This window comes from Electrophorus electricus, chromosome 13 (assembly GCF_041902795.1).
Source record: "Electrophorus electricus isolate QZ-2024a chromosome 13, ASM4190279v1, whole genome shotgun sequence".
Classification (NCBI taxonomy): domain Eukaryota; kingdom Metazoa; phylum Chordata; class Actinopteri; order Gymnotiformes; family Gymnotidae; genus Electrophorus; species Electrophorus electricus.
The window spans coordinates 2,066,216-2,092,172 of record NC_137509.1 but is presented as its reverse complement, the minus strand read 5'-3'; the positions used below and the strand labels follow the sequence as shown (position 1 = coordinate 2,092,172).

The 25,957-nt window shown below is 43.5% G+C and overlaps 2 protein-coding genes across 6 annotated transcripts in view; one reads left to right on the top strand and one right to left on the bottom strand.

Moving 5' to 3' along the window:
- Nucleotides 1–341: 341 nt before the first annotated feature.
- Nucleotides 342–22,666, top strand: tmie (transmembrane inner ear). Of its 4 annotated transcripts, XM_027019008.3 has the most exons (6): nucleotides 342–1,725; nucleotides 2,264–2,457; nucleotides 6,551–6,877; nucleotides 12,465–12,582; nucleotides 13,118–13,267; nucleotides 20,623–21,949. In XM_027019008.3, the coding sequence occupies exons 2-6, from the start codon at nucleotides 2,437–2,439 to the stop codon at nucleotides 20,922–20,924; spliced, it is 918 nt and encodes a 305-aa protein (XP_026874809.2). In that variant the 5' UTR covers nucleotides 342–1,725; nucleotides 2,264–2,436; the 3' UTR covers nucleotides 20,925–21,949. The 4 variants fall into 4 exon arrangements, with proteins under 4 accessions (XP_026874809.2, XP_026874810.3, XP_081550575.1 ...); XM_027019009.3 differs by lacking the exons at nucleotides 342–1,725; nucleotides 20,623–21,949 and adding an exon at nucleotides 21,956–22,666 and having other exon boundaries at nucleotides 1,744–2,457; XM_081694449.1 differs by lacking the exon at nucleotides 342–1,725 and having other exon boundaries at nucleotides 1,744–2,457.
- Nucleotides 22,641–25,957, bottom strand: part of pth1r (parathyroid hormone 1 receptor) — a 52,685-nt gene continuing 49,368 nt past the window's right edge. For both annotated transcript variants that reach the window (XM_035519674.2, XM_081694448.1), the window contains one exon: nucleotides 22,641–25,957. In XM_035519674.2, the coding sequence (XP_035375567.1) occupies nucleotides 25,622–25,957 (336 nt within the window). In that variant the 3' untranslated portion in view covers nucleotides 22,641–25,621.

The window sequence follows — 25,957 nt, the reverse complement described above, 5'->3', positions numbered from 1 at the left end:
CTTACGCTTTATTAGAGGTGAAGCTCTTGGGGAGGTTACAAAGCCAGTCTGTGCTGGGATGAGTGAGTGAATAAGCGACCCATTAGCGAAACCATCGCTTTGAAATAAATCACTTTTTGCCCAAACAGATTAGCATTGTTTCGGGAGGCCCCCGGCTACTCAGATTTATTCTCGAATACCCAGCAATAACCCAGCGAGCCAAATGTGTACTTGTGTCAACAACATGTATGTAAACAGCCTCACCTATTTGTCATTCCAGCTTTGAATGGAACCTTTCTCCATCCTGCTCCGGATCACTGCTTCCTCCACACCATTGACTGCGCGCAGAAACCTGGGTAAATAGGGCCCTGCTGTGCCAGTCGGGGTTAAAGCGCCCCGGGCCAGCTTTGACGGCGTTGTGAAAATGTGTCTCGCGGCTGTGAATGTCCGCATTCATTCCGTTAGAGAATTGCTCGCATTTGCATGCAATGGGGAAAAAATACACGCGCGCTTCGTTGAAGGTTTTTGTGCACGTGGTTGTTTATGGTTTGGTCAAGGAGCTGTTTCGCGAAGGAAGATGACAGGAAAGTCGGCGTATATTAAACTGAACTACACTGGAAAAGTTCTTAATTATTTATCTTTGAATCAACCGAGTAAATGACTTTTCAGATTATTTTATTCTCCTGGTGTAGCTGATGGGTGCCGTAGACTGCACAGTTAACATGGGCTGCTAGGAAGTCGTAGAGTTGCAGCGATTCTCCACCAGACCCAGGCGCTGGTTAAGTGAGCTTTATCTGTCGAGACGCTTGTCACACACCTGAACCAAAGGGAGCTCGGCTGTTAATATTTTTTAGTTTTGCACATTTATCAGAGGTTGGATGTTTTTTTACACCTGAAAAAACGGACCTTTACAGAACCTGAACCTGGATCAGTTCTCTGTCTGATGACCATGAGTAAACATGAGTGCGTGTATGAATATTTATCCTGTTTTATTAGAAAATCCTGACCTACGATTGCGAGCTACAACTCTGCAGGTTCCCTGTTTGTAACCATGGTGACCGCTAGACGGCAGTCTAGTACGTGACTAGATGACAGTGGTACGCCTGTGCCGTGCACGAGCCCACGTGACCTCTCAGCGCTCACCGTAGGGTTCCGTCTTGATTAATATGGAATTAATTGATGCTTTTCATGCCCAGAGGAAATCAGTTTCAGCAAGTCATTTTCTCATGCGTTTGCTTGTTTGCATTCCGTGTAGATTCGATCTGCACTTCAAGTCTGATTAAATAATCAGTGTAGCCTACGCGGATAATGTGTGGATAAGTAACAGGAAGTGTATAGAAGAAGCTCAAACGGCTCCGTACGGCAACCTGCGTGTTATCCACAACCACGCTTTGATTTCCTGTACTAAAAAAATAGGTGCACTAAGATATAAGGCTGCAGAAATTAACGCGTGCGCTCTGCTTTAAGAAGACCTGGCCACTAAAAACTGCCACGTGCATGTGTGTGACTAGTGCAGTCATAACATGGCCGCGTGCGTGTTTGGCTCGTCTGTTTTACGAGAGGCCTTTTGGGTGGCAGTGCATGCGCGCACATTGAAATTAACGAACCGCAGCAGTTTCGTAACTCCAGGAGCACAGGAGGGTTCTGCTTAGCTCTTGAGTCTTTATCTGCTTAAGCTCTTGAAGTCTGTTATCTTTCTGTGGTGTTGGATTCACAGCACGTCCAGAGGAGGATACTGCACGTTCAGTAAGTAATTAGTAAGTGGTGACAATCGCAACAGGACGTTTATTTTTTTGAACCTGAGTGTTACATCTCAGCCATCACACTTGGACGGTGTTTGTTTTACTGCCACATCTCAGGTAGACTTGAAAAGCTCTGGTTTGATTCGTGATGTCCGTCTCTCTGTTTCTGTTTCTGTCTGTCTGTCTGTTGGGCAGTAAAGAATATCAGTATAAAAAGGGCGTTTTAAGGCATAAACCTGTGCATATGTGGCAGTTGTGATGTGATTGGGGGGTCATTGGGTAACGAGGGGAGCCAATAGGAACACAGCGACGCTGGCGGAGAATGCGAATGAGTGGGAAATGTGGCACTGTGCTTCTCCACAAGCATTTTCACTTTGACCGTTTTAGATGGGGAGCGTGTGAGCATGAAACGTGCATGTGCATGCTGTTAGCTCCTCTACATCTCGGTGAAGTTCAGAGTAATTTAATTTATAGGTCACCATCTTAATTGCACTAGGAATGATTGGCTATATTAGGAAAAATGTGTCCTTTGTACTGTGCAGGTTTACACGGAATTGCAATCAAACACCCCTCCCCCCCCACTTCACTTCGCATATCTGCCTCCCAAAGGGGATTTGTGTTGGATAGGTGTGTGTGTGTGCAGTGGGAAAATATAAACAACTGTCGCAAACAGAATCCATCAGCAGCCCTGCTTATTCAGGTGGACATCCATGTCATGACTGAGGAGAGCAGATTGGTGAGTTAAAGTCATTTAAAAAAATTAAAAAATGTACAATAGCCATCGTCACAATGCATCTTTACAAATGTCTGTATCCAAGCCCCCACTGAACAAGCCAAAGGCAATGGTGTCAAGGAAAGATACCCTAAGGGTGTGAGGAATAACCCTTGAGAGGAACCAAAACTCAAAGGAGGATCCCATCATCCTCTGCTTGACACCAGATACCACAACAGGAACAAAATAAGCAATAAAAGTCTATACTGAGTTCTTGAAACCCAGTCTGGGTTTGATGGGTGCAAATATTTGCGGAACACATCTGGCACAGGAAGAAACGGGCTGCCTAGAGCCTTCTCGATGTACTGGAAGGGGAGGGAACCCGGGTGGTGGGAGGAGCCACAGCAAGGGATGCGGTCTGGGGTGGGAGGAGCTACAACAGCTGAGATGGATCAAGACACAGCAACAATATAAGATCAGGAGCTGATGTACCCCAGCAGAAGGAGAGGATGGTGTGCTGGGCATGGCGCAGTATTACAGAGTGTGAAACGGGAGTATATCATGTGTAAGGGGGGACTCGGGCAGATCTAGCCATGGCAGCACAGCTAAAAGGGCAGTCAGAAGGTAACACAGACAAGAGGGTTCCTTGGAACATCAGCCCTCCACCACTCCCAGCCAACAAACCTGAGTGACAGAAATGAGGTAAAGTCACAGCTGACTGCATCACTGCCTGGAAAAACATACTGTGCAGAATAAAGCAGCTGGACCGATTATGGCAATACCAGTTGTGGGAGTGGATCGGGTTTTCCCCAGAGTTCTTCTGGCTGGCAGCCCACAAGAAATGATGGAGGATGAGGGCCACACAAGACATCTGGAGAATTGGAGTCCATCAGCAACAGCGATCAGAGTGGCACCTCCCTGCCTGAGAGCAGACCTGCAAGGCCTTTCGCACTCCAGCTCTCCGGTAATAAAAATAATGAGTCTTCTCCTGGCTCAGGTGGACTGCAGCAGGGGAGCACTGAACATGTGCTTCCTGGGGCTGGGAGGGAGAAATGCGGCCTTTACTTGCACAGGCAGATCTATGAGTCAGATCAGTCAAAATCACAGTACTGCTAAGCGATATTGTCAGAAGGCAACTGTCATTCACCTGTAATTGTAAATAGACTTTTCTAATTGATGCTGTTCATGAGCAAGTACAAATTTGCATTGCTTGAAATGAAAATAGTATCGGGTAATATGGGCCTTGAGCATACTGATGAGTCTCAGATGTTCCTGTTGGATGGTTTGAGCACTCTGAAGGCTCTCAGATGTTCCTGTTGAATGATTTGAGCGCTGAAGACTCAGATGTTCTTGTTTAATAGTTTGAGCACCGATGGGTCTCAGATGTTCCGGTTGAATGGTTTGAGCACTCTGAAGACTCAGATGTTCCTGTTTGGTTTGTGATCGTTATGACAAACCATATGACCAATACAGGGGGGATAAGTGATGAAATGTCTTCAGGATTACAATTTCATTGGGATAAATACTTACTGTAGGGTCACCCTTGGTGAACAGGTCTGAGGGGCACATTCCAGTCTGTTCCAGGCACGACCCACTGGAAGGAGGCCCAGAGGCAGAGCCAGGAGCTTCTGGAGGGATTATATCTTTCAGATGAACTGGGAGTGTCTGGGTGTCCCTCAGGCGGAACTGGAATCTGTCAGCAAGAATAGAAAAGTCAGGGCTGATCTTCTCAGCCTGCTATCACCATGTCTGTCACCAAGGACAGAAGTTGATGATGCAAGTCCAGTTGGTTTGACAATTTAATGTCCTGGCTTAGTGAAAACCTTCACAGATGTACATTTCTCCACACGCTTTCCATAAAGTCAGCATTGGTTAGCTTGTTGGCAACACGGGTGTCATTCCTAGATCATCCAATTAAAGTGACATTTCACAGAATATTTATGAGTATTTGAAGAGTCTGGCAGGAAGGTTTGAGAGGCATATCTATGGCAGCATGGAGATGGAGCACATTATAGATTCCTGCAAGTGAGAGAAAGGCAGGTCTGCTCCAGGCACGAGCTTCTCCTCTGGGGTCCCATGAGCAGGAGAGAGGTGGCCCCTCGTACATCTAGAGGAGCTTGGCTCACAAATGTCACATCCCGAGAAACAGACATAACTGAGGTCTCCAACCAAGTGAGGGGATTTGAGTAACACCCTCCTTATGCACCCTTAGGCTGCAGTGGTATCTCCTTATGCACCCTTAGGCTGCAGTGGTATCTCCTATCAGCACTGTGACAGTGGGCCTCCCTCAGTGACAGCGGCTGACAGCTGTGGACTTGGTGGAGTTTTAGAAGACTGAAGTCTTTTGTTTGTCTGTGGTTAAGGGTAGATCTCAGGACTCAGTTACTTTGCTTTTATGAAATGCAGCACAATCACTCTTTCTCATTATTATACCATCTGTCTATAAACTCATGTAATATGTTAGATTATGTAGCACATTGGCAGTAGCATATCGTACCTAATTTGTGTTTCTAATAGTAGTGCATTTAACATCATTATGGTTACAGTCACAACTTTAAATTTTGCACCAAGTGTATACTTATTTTTGCCCAGTTTACACTTTTTGGGTGATTAAAAGCAGATTGTGGAAATATGCTGAGGCAGGACACAGGAGAGTTTCAGCAGTGGTGTCTCTGTGCCAAAGCTGAATCGTTCTTCTACATAAACACTGGAATCATTCATATAGACACAGTTTTTTTAAAAAAATTGTGAACCATTTAGAAGAAACTCTTGAGTGACTGCAAGTTGATAACAATTGCAGGATATAACATGAGAAAAACATGGCATCAATGACTGGTTGCAATGTGTTGTTTTATTGTCGACTAAACACAAAAAATTATTTAATCAAAAATACATTATACATAACACAAAATCCGAAAAAATATGAGTTAGAGTATCACAGAAAGGCAGGATTTTAGGTCAGACTCGGATTTAAATAACGGACCCAAAAGCACAGATCAGAACCCTAAAGGAGGAGGGAGTGGGAGATCCTTGATAAACTGTAATCTAATCACTGCATTTTTACTGTGTATTAGTAATTAGCCTTTTTATCTGTAACTATCTCATTACATAACACCTACATGCTGCGTAATGGTATGTGGAAGTGTGGGGTTTGATATAACGTGGATGGATCACACTTCAAAAGGAAGAAGCAGACAGACATGATTCCCTAGCAGGTGTTTTTATATCTCCAGCCTCACGCTTTCATTGACTTTCTCTTACATCATGTGACTTCGCAAACCAATCACAAGGCAGAATGGACATTTGTGATGATAAAGAAAGAATATTCATTTTATGAAAATGTTTTAAACTCTCATACTCCTAGAATGAAACATTTATCAGAGGTTTTTATCAAACTTTGTGCTTCCTGGAGGGAAGCGTAAAAGGCAGTGCTGAAGGTGCAGGAGCCCAGCTAGGGGAGGAGCCCAGCTAGGGGAGGAGCCCAGCTAGGGGAGGAGCCCAGCTAGGGGAGGAGCCCAGCTAGGAGGTGCATATTGCCTCATGTTCAGACTGACAGACTGGAACACTGATACATGCCTTGCACACGTGCGCACACACACAGAGTGATCATGTTGCTTGTGGAGCTTTCGCACTTTGGCATGCTAAATGAACAGCTTGTGTAGGCAGATGTAAAACAATACATTACACACACAGTAGTTCAGACTGGATCAGAGCAACTGGCCTGTCTGCTGGTACACGCTCCTAAAGCAGAGGAACGATTGCACCGTTTATACTTGCTCGTTTTGTGTGGCCCTAAAATGATTTTGTTTCTTGTTATAGTCTTTGAGTAATCAATAGTCTCAACACAGAATATCAATCTAAACCGTGTATAGTCCCAAAAAGGGGTTTAGCATTATAACAGAAATCGTGATGTATGATGGTGTCATTTTAGTGCAGTCAGATCTATATTGCCCAGAAAAAAAAGGCACTTACCATCTAGCAATTTCTCTAGAGGCCAGAAGGTCTCCATGCAACCACCCACCCCAGCCCCCTGGCTACGATAAAAGTCCCACAGTTCCTAGCGGTTCAGGCTGTAAACGACACCAGAGCCATTAATTAATTAATGACTGTTTACCAGGGGGCTGGACTTGACTACTCAGTGGAGGAGAACGAACATTGTGCACCCCTGCAGAAGAAGAGACGAGATGAGAAGAGAAGAGACGAGACGAGAAAAGAGGGCGTAGCTTTGTCCTGTCTGACTATCAATCAACCTGATAGCCGTGATCCTGCCCAGCGTAGAGAGGGAGGGGCGAAACTAGCCGAGGCAGAAGCAGAGCGGGAGAGAATGGCGAGTCAGCGGCCTACCCATCTTCCTCCCACGCTGGTACCTGTTTTGGTCAGCGCCGGGGCCGTGCTGGTTTCCCACTATATCATCAATGTGATGGCGCAGATCCCCGACCCTGCGGTAAGAGCAGCCCCTCTGCTTACCTCTCAGCCTGCAGACAGACAGGATGGACAGACAGGTTGCATGCAAACAGCTTGCTGTGTTAATGACGGGAGCAGCTGCATTGGCAGTTAAACCCCAACGCTGCTGGCAGACGGAAGCGCAGAGGTGCAGTCTTCTCCTGTCCTCTGCCGCACCGGCCATGCCAGCCAAATGCCGTTTTTACTCTGTCAGAGACAAAGGGACGATGTTAATGAGTGATATGTAGTCAGGATCGCCACACCGAACCCATGGGATGTACAAACAAGTGGAAGTACCTTTATGGAGTGTTGTGGAATCGTGATAAAGTTCTGTGCTAAAATGTCAGCGGTCATAAGAAAGCGTAGACTTGTTTTAAAGTTTAAAAGATTTAAGCTAGAGAAGCACGTTATCAAAGTGTGCATGCTTCATAAATATTAGTGTTTACCAGTAACACCTATTCAGATTTCAGTCTCATTCCTACAGAAGCTCTATACCATATCCATCTATGGTAGGCAGGCCTGTATTCATGAACTGCGTTACAAATCCGTCTGAGTAGGAGAGTGGATGATGTGACTGCCAGGGCGCGCAAGGTTGTTGACTAGCTGAAGTCTGCACCATTAGCACCCCAGCTAGAGAAGATGTCACGGTTGGCTGGAACACGGGAGCAGTTTGAGATCTGCTAACATTACTACTTTTCTTGTAGTTTACCGAGTCCGTTTCATTCTCAGTACTATAACACCAGAGCTCCTGCCCAGAAAATCACAGATTTTTAAATGAATTCTTCATAGTCACACATGGGCTTAAAAACATATTGTTGGTCTGGAAACAAATTCAAAATGTAAAGACGTGCCCAGAAAGATATAGGGTATATTTAACGCAGCCAGGTGAGTCTCCCGGTACATGCCTGATTAATGGCGATGACATTCTAGGCCCACTGCGAGCAGGAGGAAGTTGTGGCAGGTGCGAGGCAGGTGTGTGTCATTGACCCAGGATGCCTTAAAGACAACTCTCCTGTGTTAAACAGCATAGCCAAGTACCAGGGCCTTAGGCTCAGTGTCCCTGGTAAATGGAGAGAACTGACACCAAACCCACTCATTTGTCCTAATGGCTATTCAGCGTGAAAGCAGAATATTCTTGGGAGGTAATTTGTTTTACCCCTTCATTAGGAGAGGTGCAGGTGGTGCATGGGTGTGTGTGTAAGTGTGTATTATTATATGTCATTAGGTTTGATGTGACTATAGAGGCGTCATGTTAGCACTTCAGCTCACCTAAAGCTAGGTCTGGGTGGTGCATGAGTTAGCTCAGGTGTTTTTCTGAAGCAAGGCTTGTGGTTTCATGGAAATGGTAGACTTGACAGAAAGTGAAGTCTATGTTTAGATCTGTGTTTTCAACATTTTGGTCGGTCCTCTTCACATATCCATAAACATCTACTCTAAACGGACATCTATCCATATGTTGGCAGCTGTGTCCTCTGGTTCTCTTCTGTTGTTGTACTGAAATGGATGTCTGGAAAGGTCAGACAGAAGGAGATCACATGACTCGCAAACCTGACATTGCTGTCAATCGCCTCATCTCTCTCCCAAAATAGATATTTGTGTTTACCAGCTAAAGCAGAGTCTATTAACCCTGCTGTCAGTCTTTGACTGGGAGGTTTAGGTCTCCTCTCCCATTTAAGTGCTCGCAGGGAACCTCTGTTGTTCTATAAATAAGTTTCTCAAAGGGAACTCAGCTGGCAGTCTCGTTTAGGCACACGTGTGAGCAGGATTACACAGCTCTTCTCTTTGTGATTAAAGTAATCGAAACTGCCTGATCAGATCTCAGCTCAGCTGGTGTCAAGGTTTCCACATGGGATGCATGTACAGTGTTGTGAAAAAGTGTTTGCCCACTTCCTGATATCTTATTTTTTGCATGTTTGTCACACTTAAATGTTTCAGATCATCAAGCAAATTTAAATATTAGACAAAGATAACACAAGTAAACACAAAATGCAGTTTTTAAATGAAGGTTTTTATTATTAAGGGAAAAATAAAATCTTAACCTACCTGGCCCTGTGTGAAAAAGTCATTGTGCCCTAAGCCTAATAACTGGTAGAGCCGCCCTTAGCAGCAAACAATTGCAATCAAGTGTTTGCAATAAGTGGCAATGAGTTTTACAGCACTGTAGAGGAATTTTGGCCCACTCATCTTTGCAGAATTGTTGTAATTTGGCCACATTGGAGGGTTTTCGAGCATGAACCGCCTTTTTAAGGTCATGCCACAGCATCTCAATCGGATTCAGGTCAGGACTTTGACTGGGCCACTCCAAAGCCTTCATTTTGTTTTTCTTAAGCCATTCAGAGGTGGACTTGCTGGCGTGTTTTGGATCATTGTCCTGCTGCAGAACCCAAGTGCGCTTCAGCTTGAGGTCACGAACAGATGGCCGGATATTCTCCTTCAGGATTTTTGGTAGAGAGCAGAATTCATGGTTCCATTTACCACAGCAAGTCTTCCAGGTCCTGAAGCAGCAAAACAGCCCCAGACCATCACACTACCAACACCATATTTTACTGTTAGTGTGATGTTCCTTTTCTGAAATGCTGTGTTACTTTTATGCCAGATGTAATGGGACATACCATGTAACATAACTGTATATCTGTATATAAATATTTATATTCAATTACCTTGTAACACAACAACTGTAGATATGTTATTATACAAAATGGATCTGTACATACACAACCATATACATTGTACATTGTGTATATAATCATAATATACATATATTGTACATACATTGTTAATATATTTTGTACATACATAGAATATATATATTTATCTTTGCATATATATATTTCACATATAGAGAATATCTATATTCCTCTATGCACCCCTGTTTTCTTTTCCTCAGTTTGGACAGAGCACTCTCCACCATTTCACTGCGAGTTATACTGTGTATGACTATGTATGTGACAAATAAACCGAACTTGAACTTGAACATACACCTTCCAAAAAGTTCAACTTTTGTCTTGTCAGTCCACAGAGTATTTTCCCAAAAGTATTGGGGATCATCAAGATGATTTCTGGCAAAACTGACACGAGCCTTTATGTTCTTTTTGCTCAGCAGTGGTTTTCGTCTTGGAACTCTGCCATGCAGGTCATTTTTGCCCAGTCTCTTTCTTATAGTGGAGTCATGAACACTGACCTTAACTGAAGTAAGTGAGGCCTGCAGTTCTTTGGATGTTGTTGTGGGGTCTTTTGGGACCTCTTGGATGAGTCGTTGCTGTGTTCTTGGGGTAATTTTGGTCAGCCGGCCACTCCTGGGAAGGTTCACCACTGTTCCATGTTTTTGGCATTTGTGGATAATGTCTCTCACTGTGGTTCGCTGGAGTCCCAAAGCTTTAGAATTGGCTTTATAACCAGACTGATAGGTCTCAATTACTTTGTATCATTTGTTCCCAGATTTCTTTGGATTGCAGCATTATGTCTAGCTTTTGGTCTTTTGGTATACTTCACTTTGTCAGGCAGGTCCTATTTAAGTGATTTTTTGATTGAGAACAGGTGTGGCAGTAATCAGACCTGGATGTGGCTAGAGAAATTGATCTCAACTTTCCAAAGATGTGATAAACCACAGTTAATTTATGTTTGAACCCCCACCCCCCTCCCCCATTAAATCACTTTTTCACACAGGCCCATGTAGGTTTGGATTTTTTTCCCCTTAATAATAAAAACCGTCATTTAAAAACTGCAATTTGTGTTTACTTGTGTTATCTGTGTCCTAAGGCTACAAACAGCTACAGAATATCCTAAGACTACACATAACCACTGTCTTCGTGCACACATGAAATTAGACTTTACATTTCAATAATATTCAGAGCATTTTAGAAATTTCTATATTGCTCCAGTTGGAGATAATTACTGAATCAATATCCTAATGAAAAAACTGTGTTTTTAAAGTTGGACTTGTGCTCAGCACAGCCTGTGTAATGCTGGACTTGTACTCAGCACATCCTGTGTAAGGCTGGACCTGTGCTCAGCACAGTCTTCTTAAATTCCTAGGTGTTGTTGCCATGGGCTCATCTATTGTTTCTGGGTCTTCACACATTTGTATGCGGAACATATCACTGCCCTGTTCTCCTTCCACAACAGAGGCTGCTGATGGTGGCATTCCTGTCCAATTAAGCTGGCGGTGTTTGTCCAATTAAGGCAGCAGCATTCCTGCTCAATCAAGCCAGTTGCAGTCCTGTCCAATTAAGATGGCAACGTTCCTATCTGATCAAGAGTGCATCTTGGTTATGATGCAAATGAACCTGTCATGTTTCTCCTCTGTGACCTTTTGAGCACCTGTGTTACAGGTGTATGAGCTCGGTGGTCACTTTGTCCTTCTTAGACTTGAGTATTCTGCACTCGCTGCAAACCACTGAAACTGAAAACATATTTCTTCACCTTTCACTGTTTACATTTGGTGGTTTATGTGAGTATCAGGATTATATCTGGAAAGGCATTATCTACGTAAAAATGTACATGTAAACACACCCAAGATGCATTTAAAATGGATTCGAGTTTGACACACAACCAAATGTTTTTAAAGGTGTAACTGCATTTGACAATCATAACACTGTATCACCCCACTTAACAGTCCAGAGAGACCTAAAGCTGGCACCTTCCTCTGACCTCAGGACGAGGTTTCGGAGGGCCAGTGGGAGTCATCGTAATGCGGTTGTTTCATGGTGCTGGTTGTCCTGACGTGACCTTAGGCGTCAGCAGGGTGCAGGGAGCTCCAGTCCTGTGTCTAGCGCGTATCTGCGGAAGGGGATGCTTTATCCTGCGACTGTGGGGCTTTACATCAGAAGTGTTCTCGTGTCTTTCCAGACAGTGATTGGGTTCAAACACACTCCCTCTCCATTGCCGCCTGTTTGGGGCTTCACACTTTTTTTCTGATTTATTGAAACTTCTGTTGAACTTTTAACAGTTTTCTGCCTTTCAGGATTTTTTTCTGCTTGTCCCCACTACTCTCTCTCTCTCACCCACTCTTTCTCACTCTATTTCTGTCTCTCTCTCTCTTGATATGTTATGGAGATTTTTCAGTGAAAACTGACTGCAACCAGATGTTAACAAATCATGGCTTTTTCTAAACAATATTAAGCTGATTTTTAGGACTTTGACAGAGTCCCACAAATCATTATTAGACACTCTGAAATGTAACATGACTGAATCAAGACTCAAACTGTTAACTGTGTCTTATTAACTCTTTCTTAGCAACCTTAAAGTGATTTTTTTTTATGTATACGTGTATTTATTATTATTTAGTTATAAGTTTTTCAAGTATGTCTTCTTTGGGTTGCATCTTTTTCAATCTAATGAAAAATTTAGCAAAGTCATTGCTGGTTCTTTTTGTTTTATTGACGCTGTCCTGAGAGCTCAAACTGGTTCTGTATTTTCATCTCCAATTAATTCTGTCCTGAAGGGCATATTTTTAATCACTCTTTCTTTAGTTTTCATTTTGTCTGCTGCAGGAATGTGAAAAGATTGTTAATGATGTGAGCGAATTAGCAGCTTGTGCAGTAACGGAGGCAGAAGAAGGCCAATCGCAGCTTTTCTTTTCCCATCAGCTCCTGCCCACTGACCCCCCGCCGAAGCCCGACCCCATCACCTCCGAGACCGTGGTGTTCTGGGGGCTTCGGCTCTGGCAGGTGGTGGGAATCTTTTCCATGTTTGTGCTGGGAATTAGTAAGTTGTGGAATTTTATGTATTTTTTTGAGAAATACTTTTTAAGAGATCCATATAGGCAATATAATATAATATAATTTTATTTTATTAAATGAAGCTATGTTGTAAATGAACCCTGTGAGAATGAGCATCAGAATCAACACAGCGTGAATGGTAATACGGTGATGCAGTGTGGAGAGAGAGAGAGAGAGAGAGAGAGAGAGAGAGAGAGAGAGAGAGAGAGAGAGAGAGAGAGAGAGAGAGAGAGAGAGGGAGGGAGGGGCGGGCAGGGGGAGAGAGAGAGAGAGAGAGAGGGAGGGGCGGGCAGGGGGAGAGAGAGAGAGAGAGGGGGGGAGGGAGAGAGAGAGAGGGGGGGAGGGAGAGAGAGAGAGAGGGGAGAGAGAGAGAGGGGGGAGGGAGAGAGAGAGAGAGGGGAGAGAGAGAGGGAGAGAGAGAGAGAGAGAGAGAGAGAGAGAGAGAGAGAGAGAGAGAGAGAGAGAGAGAGATCATTATGGGCATCTTTCAAAGCCTCTTCCTGCTGTCCCTTGTTCTGCAGTCATTACACTGTGCTGCATCTTTAAATGCCGAATTCCTCGGACGAGGAAAGAGATCGAGGCCCGACATCTGCAGAGACAGGCGGCAAAAAGTTATGCCAACACACTGGAGACAGTCCCGCCTCTTGGCGAGCTCACAGAGATACCGGGAGGTAAGCCCCACCCATCCACATCATTCCCTCCCACCCCCTCGGCCCTTCATTGTGCTCCTTCTCCTTAAAACAACCAACCAACCAACCAAAAGACATCAGACCAGCCTGAGCTCATCAGACATTCTCATTCTCTTTGATTGATTGTGTGTTTTTAACTTTCTTTAACTTCTTCAGATGGGTTTGGTTCATGGATGTTCGTGGATGAGAAACAGGAGAATCTGTTGTTCAGGCCACTGGGGCTGGGTTTGTTTATGTTTTGGCCAATAACATGTTGTCCCATCGCCTTAGCAACAGTCAACAGATTTCCATGTCATTTCCATGAAAATGTGCAGGTGTACTTCACTCACCTAAAGGCTGACTCTAATAACAAACAGATAGAATCAGTTTGCTTGATGGAAATAAGATCATTTTCTATGATCTCAGAGGTCACTTTCGCTTATTATTAGCTGTGTTTGCCCTTTTGTGTTAATACACCTTTAAATCCAGGAGTGGCGAAGCTCTTAAACCCACCTTAACCAACCTGTTAGTTTGGGCATCTGTTCAACTAGAGGTGTCATCCATATACATGGTGTTTGAAATGACGCCTTTGATCTGATATAGAATCAAAATGCAAACACGAGCATCCTTGTCACCTTGAAGACTCGATGAGCTCTATATGTATGTGTGAGCAAAGACTCCCCGTACATTTATTTAATTACAACATGGAGGATCATCTTTAACATGCCAGTGGTGACACCTTATTCTCACTGCCCTGTGTGTTACCACGTGACAGAAGTGTGACAGGAGTGTGACAGGAGTGTGACAGGAGTGTGACAGGAGTGTAACAGGAGTATAACAGGAGTGTGACAGGAGTGTAACAGGAGTGTAACAGGAGTGTGGGCTTGACCTGCTTGGCTTCTAAACTGAATTCTACCGTTTTCTCATCTGCTCACTCACTCTGCATATGTTTTCTCCTTTTCTTTTCTCCTTCTTTATTCTGTCCGTCTCCCGCCTCGTGCTCCTTACTCCCTGGCATCCGGACTCTGCAGTAGTGCACACGGTTTCAGAGCAGGTGCAGGCACGTGACTCCGCCCACGCTCCTGCTGTCCGTGAGGAAGAGGAGCAGACCAGTCAAGGCGCGCCAGCTGAGACAGGCTAAAGGGCTTTGTCTCTACCTCTACCTCACACCTGTTCAGCTCGCTGGTCTCTCCTCCCAGTCTCCTGTTCATCTCTCACTGGTCTCTCCTCCCTGTTCTCCTGTTAATCTAGTTAGAAAAAGTTGCTGTCATTACACTATACTAGTTACTGTAGAAGACACATCCCCCACACATCCCTGGCTTATCCTGCTCTGTGGCTTTTTCCACCCTCCCTTGTCCTGGACAGGTCCGTTAGCTGTCTCTCTCATGTCTCTTGTATATTGATGGGTTTCTCCTTCAGTAAAATGGTTCTTTCTCTCATGTCTCTTCTCTTCATTGTCTGCTCTTTTCTGTCCACTCTGTTTATACACAACTGTAGGTAACGTTGCCAGGCGCCTGAGAGTGTGTGTGCGTGCGTGTGTGTGTGACTCGCTCTCTTCCCTATGCACTGGGTGGGGTGTATAGAACATGATTCCGGGTATTTCACCGTGTGTTTACGGTCTCCGCGCTGTAGCTCTAAACACACTCAAGTCAACTTCATAATAAGTTGGTGAGGTGTATCAGGGCTGTTGAAGAAGGGAGAATGTTGCGCTGCCATGGGCCTCCAAGTCTGGAGAGTCCTGCTCTAGGTGTTGTACTGATGAATGACTAAGACTAGTCTGCATGACTCTAAACATACAGTGTGTTTGTCACTGCGGTGTGTGTTCGGCATCCCACGCAGAACACCACATCCTCAACAGTAGTATTCTGGACCTACAGTGGCCTATATACAAACAATTACAAGACTGCAGCCAGTGAGATTTATAGGTAGAAAAATGTACATATGTACATGCACATACATATATACATACATGTACATGATTTAAGTGAGCAGTCCTGGGTTATGTGTTAGGGCAGAGAAGAGGCAGGGCAGAGGTTGTCAAGGACTGGACCTCTGTGTTCTCATTATCCCAGAATCTAACACACCTCTGGCCATGGTGGGCCAATCAGGGATGGCTTTAAAGGACATGGCAGGAAGGGGTGGGGCATAGAGTTTAATTTATTCATGCTTTGAACTTTGAACTTTGTTCCCTGTGGCTTTTCAGCTCTCTTCTTCTGTTCCATTCGCTGACGGAAAGGGCAGCTGGCATACGAACGACCTTTGAGGCAGTTTTTGATTGGTCCACCACAGTTGGAGGTGTGTGTCGGTCTCTGGAACAGTACACATAATGAGTTCCCATCCTAGACGACCTCTGCACTGGACATCTTAGGAGTTTCCATGTTCTAACCTAAAACTTAGAAAGCGCTTGAAATTTATACTGAAAAATTTAAAGACGACTTTCAGTATTGTTATGTACGTGTACAATTCCCATCCAAAGTCTGGACACACCTAAAGGTTTAATGTACAAGAATGTTTTCTTCCAAATAAAAAAGGCTTATTTTAAAGGAAAACAACATCACATGTAAAAATACTTGTGACAGTAACTTAAAAAGCTATTGCTAAAGCTAATGCTAAAGCTATTGAAATACTTGTTCAAAAACAGCCCCTGCTTTCTTTGCTTGGAGGTGCTTAGAAGATTTGTAATTCATGCTTTTAACAATAAGTTTGAAAAAGAAAGTTGTTGTCATTAGTCAGGCAAAATCTTTAAACCATTGGAAAACACTGAGTGAATGAATGAATTATGCACCCAAAGGTTTAGTGAAAACATGTACACAAGAACCTTTGCAGCAGATTTTTCTTAGTAAAAAGTCAAATTTTTGTCTGAAAATTGTAAATATATTCAAGTGTCCCCTTTGACTGGGCAGCATGTAATGACATCGTCCTGAGAGAAGAGAGGTGCAGTAATCGAGTGTCTCTCACACTCACACACACACACACACACACACACACACACACATAGAGAGAGAGAGCGCGAGCGAGCGGGAGGGTCTGAAACGTGGAGAAGGGTTGACAGGGCAGCAGAGTAATCAGCTCCGTGACGCTGAGCGTTAGAGAGGCAGCTGAACGCAGCTCAGAGGGGAAATGAACCCGGTCCCCATGGAAACAGCCCACTCCAATAACAACAGCGCTCCTCTGGGGTATATACAACCTCAGGAGCAACATCGTTAAGCCCATAATTAGGAGTTAATCTGTTCAGATGGGGTCTCTAAACATTCCAGTGGGAACATTTATAGCAGGTAATGACTCCTGATGGTGCCACACAGAGACCAGCTCATTGTGCATGTAGTTTCATTTCCTGGTTCAGCCGAGTGCTGGACAAACACTGCTGGGTTTCCACAGTGGCTGGGGCTAAATTAATTCAAACATGCACGCACACAAAAACACACACACTCACCGTCACTGGTCTCTATATAAGGTACACCTTGTTATCAGGATGGATCCCCTTCAGAAGTGCCTTAATTCTTTGTGGTACAGAAACATGCTGACATGGTCACAGAGATGATGTCACAGAGATGATGTCACAGAGATGCTGTTACACAGATGCTGCAGATTTGTCAGCTGCACATCAATGAATCAATGATGTGAACCTCCCATTCCACCACATCCCAAAGGTGACTGAGATCTGGTGACTGTAGGCTGCTTTAGTGCAGTGATCTCATTGTCATGTTCAAAAAAACCAGTTTGAGATGATTTGAGCTTTGTGACGTGACGTGACAGGAGTATCACCTGGTGTATCACCTGGTGTGTTCTGCTGCTGCTGTAGTTCGTCTGCTTGAAGGTTCAACGTGTTGTGTGTTCAGAGATGCTCTTCTGTGTACCTCCGTTGTAACGAGTGGTTGTCTGAGTTACTGTTGCCTGTCAGAATACTCTGGCCGTTCTCCTCTGTCCTCTGGCATCAAGGCATTTTCATCCAGAAAACTGCCGCTCACTGGATATTTTCTCTTTTTTGGACCATTCTTTGTAAACTCCAGAGATAGTTGTGCATTAAAATCCGAATAGATCCGTAGTTTAAGATCTGACCAGCCCGTTAGTGCCAACTGCTACGCCTCGTTCAACTACACCATGTTCAACTACAGCATGTACAAGTACACCATGTTTAACTAGGTCCCGTTCAACTACGCCTCGTTCAATTACACCATCTTCAACTACAGCATGTACAAACCATGTTTAACTAGGTCCAGTTCAACTATGCCATGTTCAACTACACCATCTTCAACTACAGCATGTACAAGTACACCATGTTTAACTAGGTCCCGTTCAACTACGCCTCGTTCAATTACACCATCTTCAACTACAGCATGTACAAACCATGTTTAACTAGGTCCAGTTCAACTATGCCATGTTCAACTACACCATCTTCAACTACAGCATGTACAAGTACACCATGTTTAACTAGGTCCCGTTCAACTACGCCTCGTTCAACTACACCATGTTCAAGCACGCCACATTCAACTACACCACATTCACTATGCCATGTTCAAAGTCATCTAAATCACCTTTCTTCCTCATTCTGATGTTTGAACATACCTAAATGTACTGAGGTGCTGCCATGTTCATTTGCATACATTTCTTTACATAAATTAATGTGTATATATGAAAGTGTGAATGTGGTAAAACCCTTCATTCATCTGGATTACAAATAACACTTTGATATTTTGTGCTGTCATATTATATTTTAAAAGGCTAACATTCACATTAGTCAATTTAAAATTATTTTGGTTTTTGTAAAAAAAAAAAAGTATTCAAAATACTGTTTGCATAAGTATTTGATCTCATATGCTTAGGAACTTTCAAGTTTGTAACAGAATATATTAATCAGTGTATATGTATATGTATCTGTGAATCATAAAGCACCTTCACCTCTTCTTGATCAAAGACCCTTAATTTATGTACCAAAGGTCAGACTGGATCTGAAGGTAAGCTGTGAAAATAAAACCCAAATAACAGAAGTAAATTAAAGTTATAAATGTGCAGAAGAAAGTAAACTGCAACAGAATACATCAAGTATTTGGATGTCCCAGTGAGCACTGTTGGACCAGTGAGCACCGTTGGACCACTGGGAGCTCCGAGCTCCGAGCGGGAGGGACTGAAACGTGGAGAAGGGTTGACAGGGCAGCAGAGTAATCAGCTCCGTGACGCTGAGCGTTAGAGAGGCAGCTGAACGCAGCTCAGAGGGGAAATGAACCCGGTCCCCATGGAAACAGCCCACTCCAATAACAACAGCGCTCCTCTGGGGTATATACAACCTCAGGAGCAACATCGTTAAGCCCATAATTAGGAGTTGATCTGTTCAGATGGGGTCTCTCAACATTCCAGTGGGAACATTTATAGCAGGTAGTGACTCCTGATTGTGCCAGGTAAGGAACTGGACGCTGCATCACTCCACCCAGGCACTGCCTGTCTTCTTGAAACCCTGCTCCAGAGCAGGTCAGAGAGGCCAGCAGTCGCTCTGTAGGAGCTCCAGAGTTCAGTGGTTGAGACCGTAGGCGCACCAGTCCATGACATAAGAGCCCTCCTTACAGCTAGACTGTAGGGGAGGGTGGCTAGACAGAAGTCATTACTGAAGAAAACACACCAAAGCATGTCCTACAATGGCCTCCTGCATCAAAGTCCAGATCTCAGTCAAATCAGAAATACATCAAACCAACCTGAACATCCTAGTGGAAATCTGTCAGGAAGTCTGGGTGAAAATCACACAAATCTGCTCAAAACTTACCCCAATATATATGAAGTTATAGCAGCGAAAAGTGGCTCTACCAGTTCTTGAAGGGTAAAAGCAGGATTGTCCTGAATCCAATTTAAGAGTACATTGGATTGCTAAAAACAAAACAACAACAAAACATCTGGAACAATCTGTGTAAATGTTATTTGTAATCCAGATAAATCTGTATTATATTAATATATTTAATATAAAACTGCAATCCCACTTTCTGATGCAGATTTATTGTTTGTTGTAATGTTTATAAAAGGTGGCATGTTTTAGAAATGTCTGTAAACACAGGCCAGTTGACAAATTCAGAGTGAGTCATGTCAGCTCCAGCAGAACTGGAACGCTCAATATGCATCCGCATGAAATATGATACCAATAAATATTAATTATTCACATGAATGCTAATGAGCAAGGACTTCTGAATAGTAACAGGCACATATATATTGTAATCATCCTGTAAATTGCATGCACAAGTGGGAGATGTAATCTGTCACATACGACCAGGACCAGGTAGGATCTATCTGTAAGGTGTAGTTTAGTTAGGCACAGTGGTAGAGGAAAATACAAGCATAAAAAACATGGAAAACATAGTTGTTGGAAGACCAAAGTAGACCCAAACAGACACCACTGTGCTGAGAAACCAGTATACTTGACCTGTAGCATGATATAATGCTATTTTTACTCTTTTTTAAAAAGGTCCAGGTTATCTACCTAATACATGTTAATGTGACTGCGGATGTAGTGAGATGGATGTACTGCAGAAGGGTAGATTCTGTGATGAAGTGTTCCTTGAAATCTTTCAGACATAATTCAGATATTTGCCTATGTACATGTGAAAGAGTGTGACAATGTAAAATGGTATTTTCATGTGTCAAACATGTCTGAGAGCTAATTGTGCGTTAGCTAACGAGTGAGAGACAGGAGACTTGAAGTGAGGCTGTGTCACGGAACACCAGCAATTCCACCTCTCCAGCCTCTTCAACTCTGCTTGCAGTGTTTTAGAAGATCTATGCAGTAATCGGTGAGGTTATTTCTCATGCAGTATGTCAAAAAATCAATGGAAAATGGTTCTGGAATAGAATTCTTTTAGAGTATGAAATACTCTTGGAATGTTTGCTGTAGTATACTCCTTTTTTAGTCAACACAAAACAAGTTTGCATACTACATACCCATATTGCATGCTGTATGGCTCAGTGCATGGCACACTCCATACCCACAATACACATTCACACTGCAATATACATCATCTTTTCTTCTCTCCTTAACCCTCCCCCTCCTTCCTCATCTCTTACTCCTGAGGATTTCATCAACTTCTTTGAGGAGAAGGTTGCAGTAGTCCTCCAGTCCTTCTCCTGTTCCCACTCTTCCCTCCAGTCCTTTTCCTGTTCCCACTCTTCCCTCCAGTCCTTCTCCTGTTCCCACTCTTCCCTCCAGTCCTTCTCCTGTTCCCACTCTTCCCTCCAGTCCTTTTCCTGTTCCCACTCTTCCCTCCAGTCCTTCTCCTGTTCCCACTCTTCTCTCCAGTCCATTTCCTCTGTTCCCACTCTTCCAACCAGTGTTCATTCCCCAACATCCAACCCTCTGACTTCTTTTTCTCCTTTCTCCTCAGATGAAATTCATCAATCCCTGACTTCCAGCAATCCGAATACATGTCCCCTGGATCCCAATCCTTCCACTCTAGATGATCTCAAGAGATCTCCTTCCTTTCACCTCTGTCATAATCAACACCTCCTTATCCTCTGGACATGTGCCAACTGCATTCAAAACCTCCAGGGTGGTACCAATCCTCAGGAATGCCACACTCAATGGCTCCAACATAACCAATCACAGACTCTATTTCCTTTCAAAAACCCTTTAATGAGCAGTATACAATCAATCATCTCTTTTCCTCACCCAGAACCAGCTGCATGATCTCAATCAGTCTGGCTACAAACCGGCACATTCAACAGAAACAGCCCTCATAGCAGTCATGGAGAAGCCTCATGCTGCTAAAACTGCTAAACTGTCATCTGTCTTCTTCTGGACCGTTCAGCAGCCTTTGACACAGTAAACCACAAGATTCTCCACTCTGTTCTCTCCAGCCTTGGTGTGACTGGCTCTGCATGGAAATTCTTTCAGTCCTTGGATCTACATCAATTCCGTGTAGACTCTCCACTGGTGTCCCCCAGGGCTCAGTATTGGGCTCTCTTCTCTTCTCTTCTCTTCTCTTCTCTTCTCTTCTCTTCTCTTCTCTCCATACACTCGTTCTCTTGCTGATGTAATATCTTCTTATGGCTTCTTTTACCACTGCTATGCTGATGACATCCAATTATTTATTTTCCACCCTCCAACATGCAGATCTCCAGATGTATCTCAGCATGCTTGACTGACATTGTGTTATGGATCACAGCCCACCATCTGAAGTTCAACCCCAGTAAAACCGAGCTTCTGTACATCCCAGCAACTCCCAACCCTTACCATGACCTCACTGTTTCCTTCGAGAACCCCCTGGTATCACCATCTGAAGCTGCCCGTAGTCTGAGCAGAACTTTGTATAACCAGTTGTTGTTCTGAACTCGTGTTTCAAATGTGACCCAGTCTTGCAGATTTCTCCTTTGTACATACGAAAGATTCGGCCCTTTCTCTCACAGGAACCTGCCCAGGTGCTTGTAGAGTCTCAAAGCTCGACTACTGACTCTTTCTAACCATAACCCTCTCCCCCTAACCCCATAACCTTCACCCTCTGCTGACGGAAACAGCAGCTTCAGAAACACGCACTTGCCTGACTAACGGGTCAGGCTGGACTAATGGTTATATTGCTGAAACTGCCATTCTGTCTCTGGTTTGGGATCATGGCATGTCAGTTTGGACACAGTGGTTGCAGCACTGCGGTTCTCTGATCAAACCCAGTGGCTGATGGGTAACGTCTGCTGCGGATGTCTTTATTCTCTCTCCGTTTCCAGCTGCAAAGCCTGACGAGAAGAAGGAGGAAGTGCCCACAGTCTCGGGGAAGCTGGACGGGGAGAGAGGAGAGAAGAAGACAGGCAAAGAAAGGAGGAAAGGAGAGGAGCATGAGGAGAAAGGAGCGTCCAGAAAAAGTGCCGCTGGAGGAGGCAGGAGTGAGAAAGCCACTGAGAGAGGAGGCGGAGCCGAGAAGGCTACGAAGAAGTGATCGCCGGGTCACCTTAAGCACTTGTGCTAAACTTTTATTAAGAACAGGATTTATTCATTGGTTGACTTTTGCTAACATCATTTAACATTTTTTATATGTTTCTATTTTAAAGTGTAAATATAAATTTAAATGTTTCTTGCAAACCTCTTGCCAAGTATTTAAGAGTAAATTAACCTATGCATTGTGTGTCAGGGAGAGTTTAGAGCATTTCTGTGTAAATAGAGCTATTAATTTATCAATTCATATTTATTTTTCTAGACTTAAAATAATTCATTTTATATAAAATCATTCGAATTGATACTAGGCTTAATCGTCAAATTTAATTTGATATATATATATATTTTTTTAAACCACCACTATTACAGTAACCAAACCCTTGAGGTGTCTAACTTAATGGAAACGTAAAAAGCTGTGCAAAGAATCTCTCACATACACTGTCAGGTTCATTCAACAATTCAGATGGCTCACTATATAAATTTACATTTACATTTTTTTATTCACAATACATTGGTCAGCACTAAATAACACAATATGGACTTCCTTATAAAAACAAGTCTACAAATTATGTAACATACAGACAACAGGTGATAGCATAGCTAAACCATACTCCTCTAATTGGGTCTTAACAGATTTCCACACTTCAATTACCTGGTGAGAGAATGACACCTAATTCTGTTTTGCCTTTTTACTGAGACATGAATTTATTAAAAGAAAATGGTTAGAAGCAACAACTGTGTGATGTATCTGAATAAAGAGGTTACATGAACCTGAACTGGACCAGAACTCTCCGGGGGTACAATAGTGGTAGTTATAACTGAGACACCTTTTCACTGCTACGTGATTCGCCTGTTTGTCATCTCGCCAGTAAACGGTTCGCTTTGAGTCCTGAAGCAACGTGGCTCCTGTTTCTCCTTCTGCTGTGCAGAACGTAACGTGTTTAAAGTCCTGATCTGTCCACGTTCTTAGCCATCAGCACACAGCAGTGTGAGCATTTTAGCGCCTTTACACTGCCACAGTGAGGTGGACTTTGATACGGAAGAGAAATCAACAACAAACAAAATATAAACATCAAATTTTGGAAAGTACCAGTGACACATAAGGTGCTAATACTTAGAAATATTTAACATAATTACAAATATTTTAATTAAATATAAAACAACACAACCACAAAAATTGGGGCACGGGAATAGATAAAAAACTAACACTTCAGTAAATATTAAAAAATATAAACACAAGATTTACAGAAAAGTCCATTTAGACAGACCCGAAAAAAGTGTTGTTTTTCCTTTGAAAATACCTGCTTAAAAATAACACATCAGAGACAACAGCACTAAACACTTGTACGATTCTTAAACTATAACACTTCTGTCTTCCTTTACGTCATCTGTAACGTATTTGTTATAATGAAGACCAAGGACATGATTCAGAAAAAATGAATAATAACAATAATAATAAAACAAAAACCAATCAAAACAAAAGACTGTAGACTCAGTGTGTATGGCCCTGAAGAGTGAGTAGGGGCACTACTGCACAGTGACCTGCTCATATCTGAAATCACTTGAACTCTGTTAAAAGCTGTTACTTTTAAAAGCACACAGCACCACGGCTCTGACAAGCATTCAAAACAGGTTCCCTTCATTATAGGTGTCACATTATAGCACGTCAATACAACAGCTGTTTCTTTAGCTTGTAATTCAAATGGCATTTTTGCTTTGTAAACATTATGACCTATACATATATACCTCTCCACAAAAACAACAACACTTTACAAGGACACACCAGAAGCAGCAGCACTGAGTGATTGCCAGCGAACTGCATGCCTCTTTCAGTACAGAAAGCCTTTTACATATATACATATGCCGGTGTGTACAATACATTTGTGGAGTTCATATGAAAACCCTTCAGATACAGAGCGCAGACATCCATTGGACAAAGCGACTGAGAATTTAAAACCATTATTGAGGCAAAGTGAAGCCTTTGAGAAAGAACACCACATGCCAAACATGACAGACTAGAACAGATTACGACACTACATGCCAAACATGATAGATTAGAACAGACTACGACACTACATGCCAAACATGATAGATTAGAACAGATTACGACACTACATGCCAAACATGATAGATTAGAACAGATTACAAGATGCTGCATCTTGATCAGTTTAATAAATGTGCAGAAATGCATATCTTAAAATGACTAAAGCAAAACACCAACAGCATAAATACAGAAATGATTAGACCAGCACATCATAGGTCAGGCTTTGGAAAGAAATCTTATAATGGAATTCAAATTTAGTCATATAACTCCAATAATTCTTCTGGTAATTTCCCAAATTTCTTGGAGGATAGTATTTTTTTATGACATGATTTTCCTAAAATCTATAAACATTTCAAATTGCACAGAGAAAGGAAAACCATGGAGATGGTGGGGTATCTTAAGGACATAGAGATTCTTATATGGTAAACACACTCTCCCCTACACGGACTTCTCAGCATGCATGTGAAGCAGCCGACAGCTTTGCGAGACTTTGTGAACAAAGACATCAGAGCAGAGCCAATCAGAGCCTTTTTACTTCTGAATGTGGGAGGGCAGTGTTCTGGCACTGCGATGGGACAGCCAATCAAACAGGAGCAAATCACCGAGCCCACATGGGCCGCTGTGCATGATTGGAACAGAGTGGAGCTTCCGCAGCTGCTGAGCTCAGTGCCTGCATGTCTCTCCGCTCATCCCTGTCCCAAATCCTCAAGGAACAGCACAGCGGAGTGAACCTGGAAAATCCAGACGGTCCCATGTGTGGCCACCTTCCCTGTGAAAGTGGCCTGGAGCATGAAGTAGTATAACTTCTCCAGTATGGGCCAGTATAACATCTGGCTGTGTTCAGGTGGGATGAGCAAGCTGCCGGTTGAGTAATGTTTGACTCTGAAACCCGCATCAGCAAGGCGAGCGCTGTGTGTGGCTTCGACATTCACAACTCACTCACTGTTCATGACAAATACACACATGCTCACTTGGACTAAGCATCTAAGAAGCATCTAAGAATGTCCAACGAATGTGAGATAAAAGACAAGTACCTGCTGGGTTTTTCTTCAAAATGCACCACATATTTAAAAAAATGCACAGTATATTGTATGTATTATATTACAAGCATCTGCAGCAAATTTTATTTTTGGAAAAACAAAAAGTCTGTTTATTCTCCCACTCTTGCTACTAACGTAGACCTGGAGTCCAGAGTCTCTTCCTGTCCACTGAGGACACAGGGACTCACCAACCACAACTTTACTTTTAGCCATTAGCATTTAGTTCAGCTACAGGTTGGGACACTCCATGGCCATGACAGCCAACCCTACAGCTCTGGGAGGACCACCTGAGGCATGACGGTTCTTCACGTGCTCGCAAATCTCATGTTGCACCAAAGCAGACACTGTACAATATCACACGGCTGAGGCTTCCAGGGTCACATGACCGTTTCCCTCTCCTCCTCCACCAATGGAGTGGCTTTGTCCTCGTTCTTCGATGGATCCTCCTCCTGGCCGTGCAGCTCCTGCCCTGACGATGGCATGGACTGCTCTGAGACTGAGCCGTTCTTCACGTAGCCCGGAAGGTTCCGATGGCCGTTAACAATGACAGGCCCGAGCCGCGTGGTGAGGTGTCCACGAGCCGTCACATTGGTCACGCTAGTGTGAGACACCATTGGTCCATAACTGTACGTGTTACTGCCGCTACGAGCCTTCCTCTTAAAATCCAGAGCTAGGCTCCGCCTACTCCACGACTTCTTAATCTCTGCTTGTAC

What these genes read in the sequence shown, in the direction of transcription:
- tmie (XM_081694449.1), top strand. Translation starts at nt 2,242, where the DNA reads ATGTGTCCTTTGTACTGTGCAGGTTTACACGGAATTGCAATCAAACAC. An exon ending in TGACTGAGGAGAGCAGATTG is followed by an intron (nt 2,458 to 6,550) that starts GTGAGTTAAAGT and finishes ACTGTTTACCAG; the next exon opens with GGGGCTGGACTTGACTACTC. An exon ending in CGCAGATCCCCGACCCTGCG is followed by an intron (nt 6,878 to 12,464) that starts GTAAGAGCAGCC and finishes TTTTCCCATCAG; the next exon opens with CTCCTGCCCACTGACCCCCC.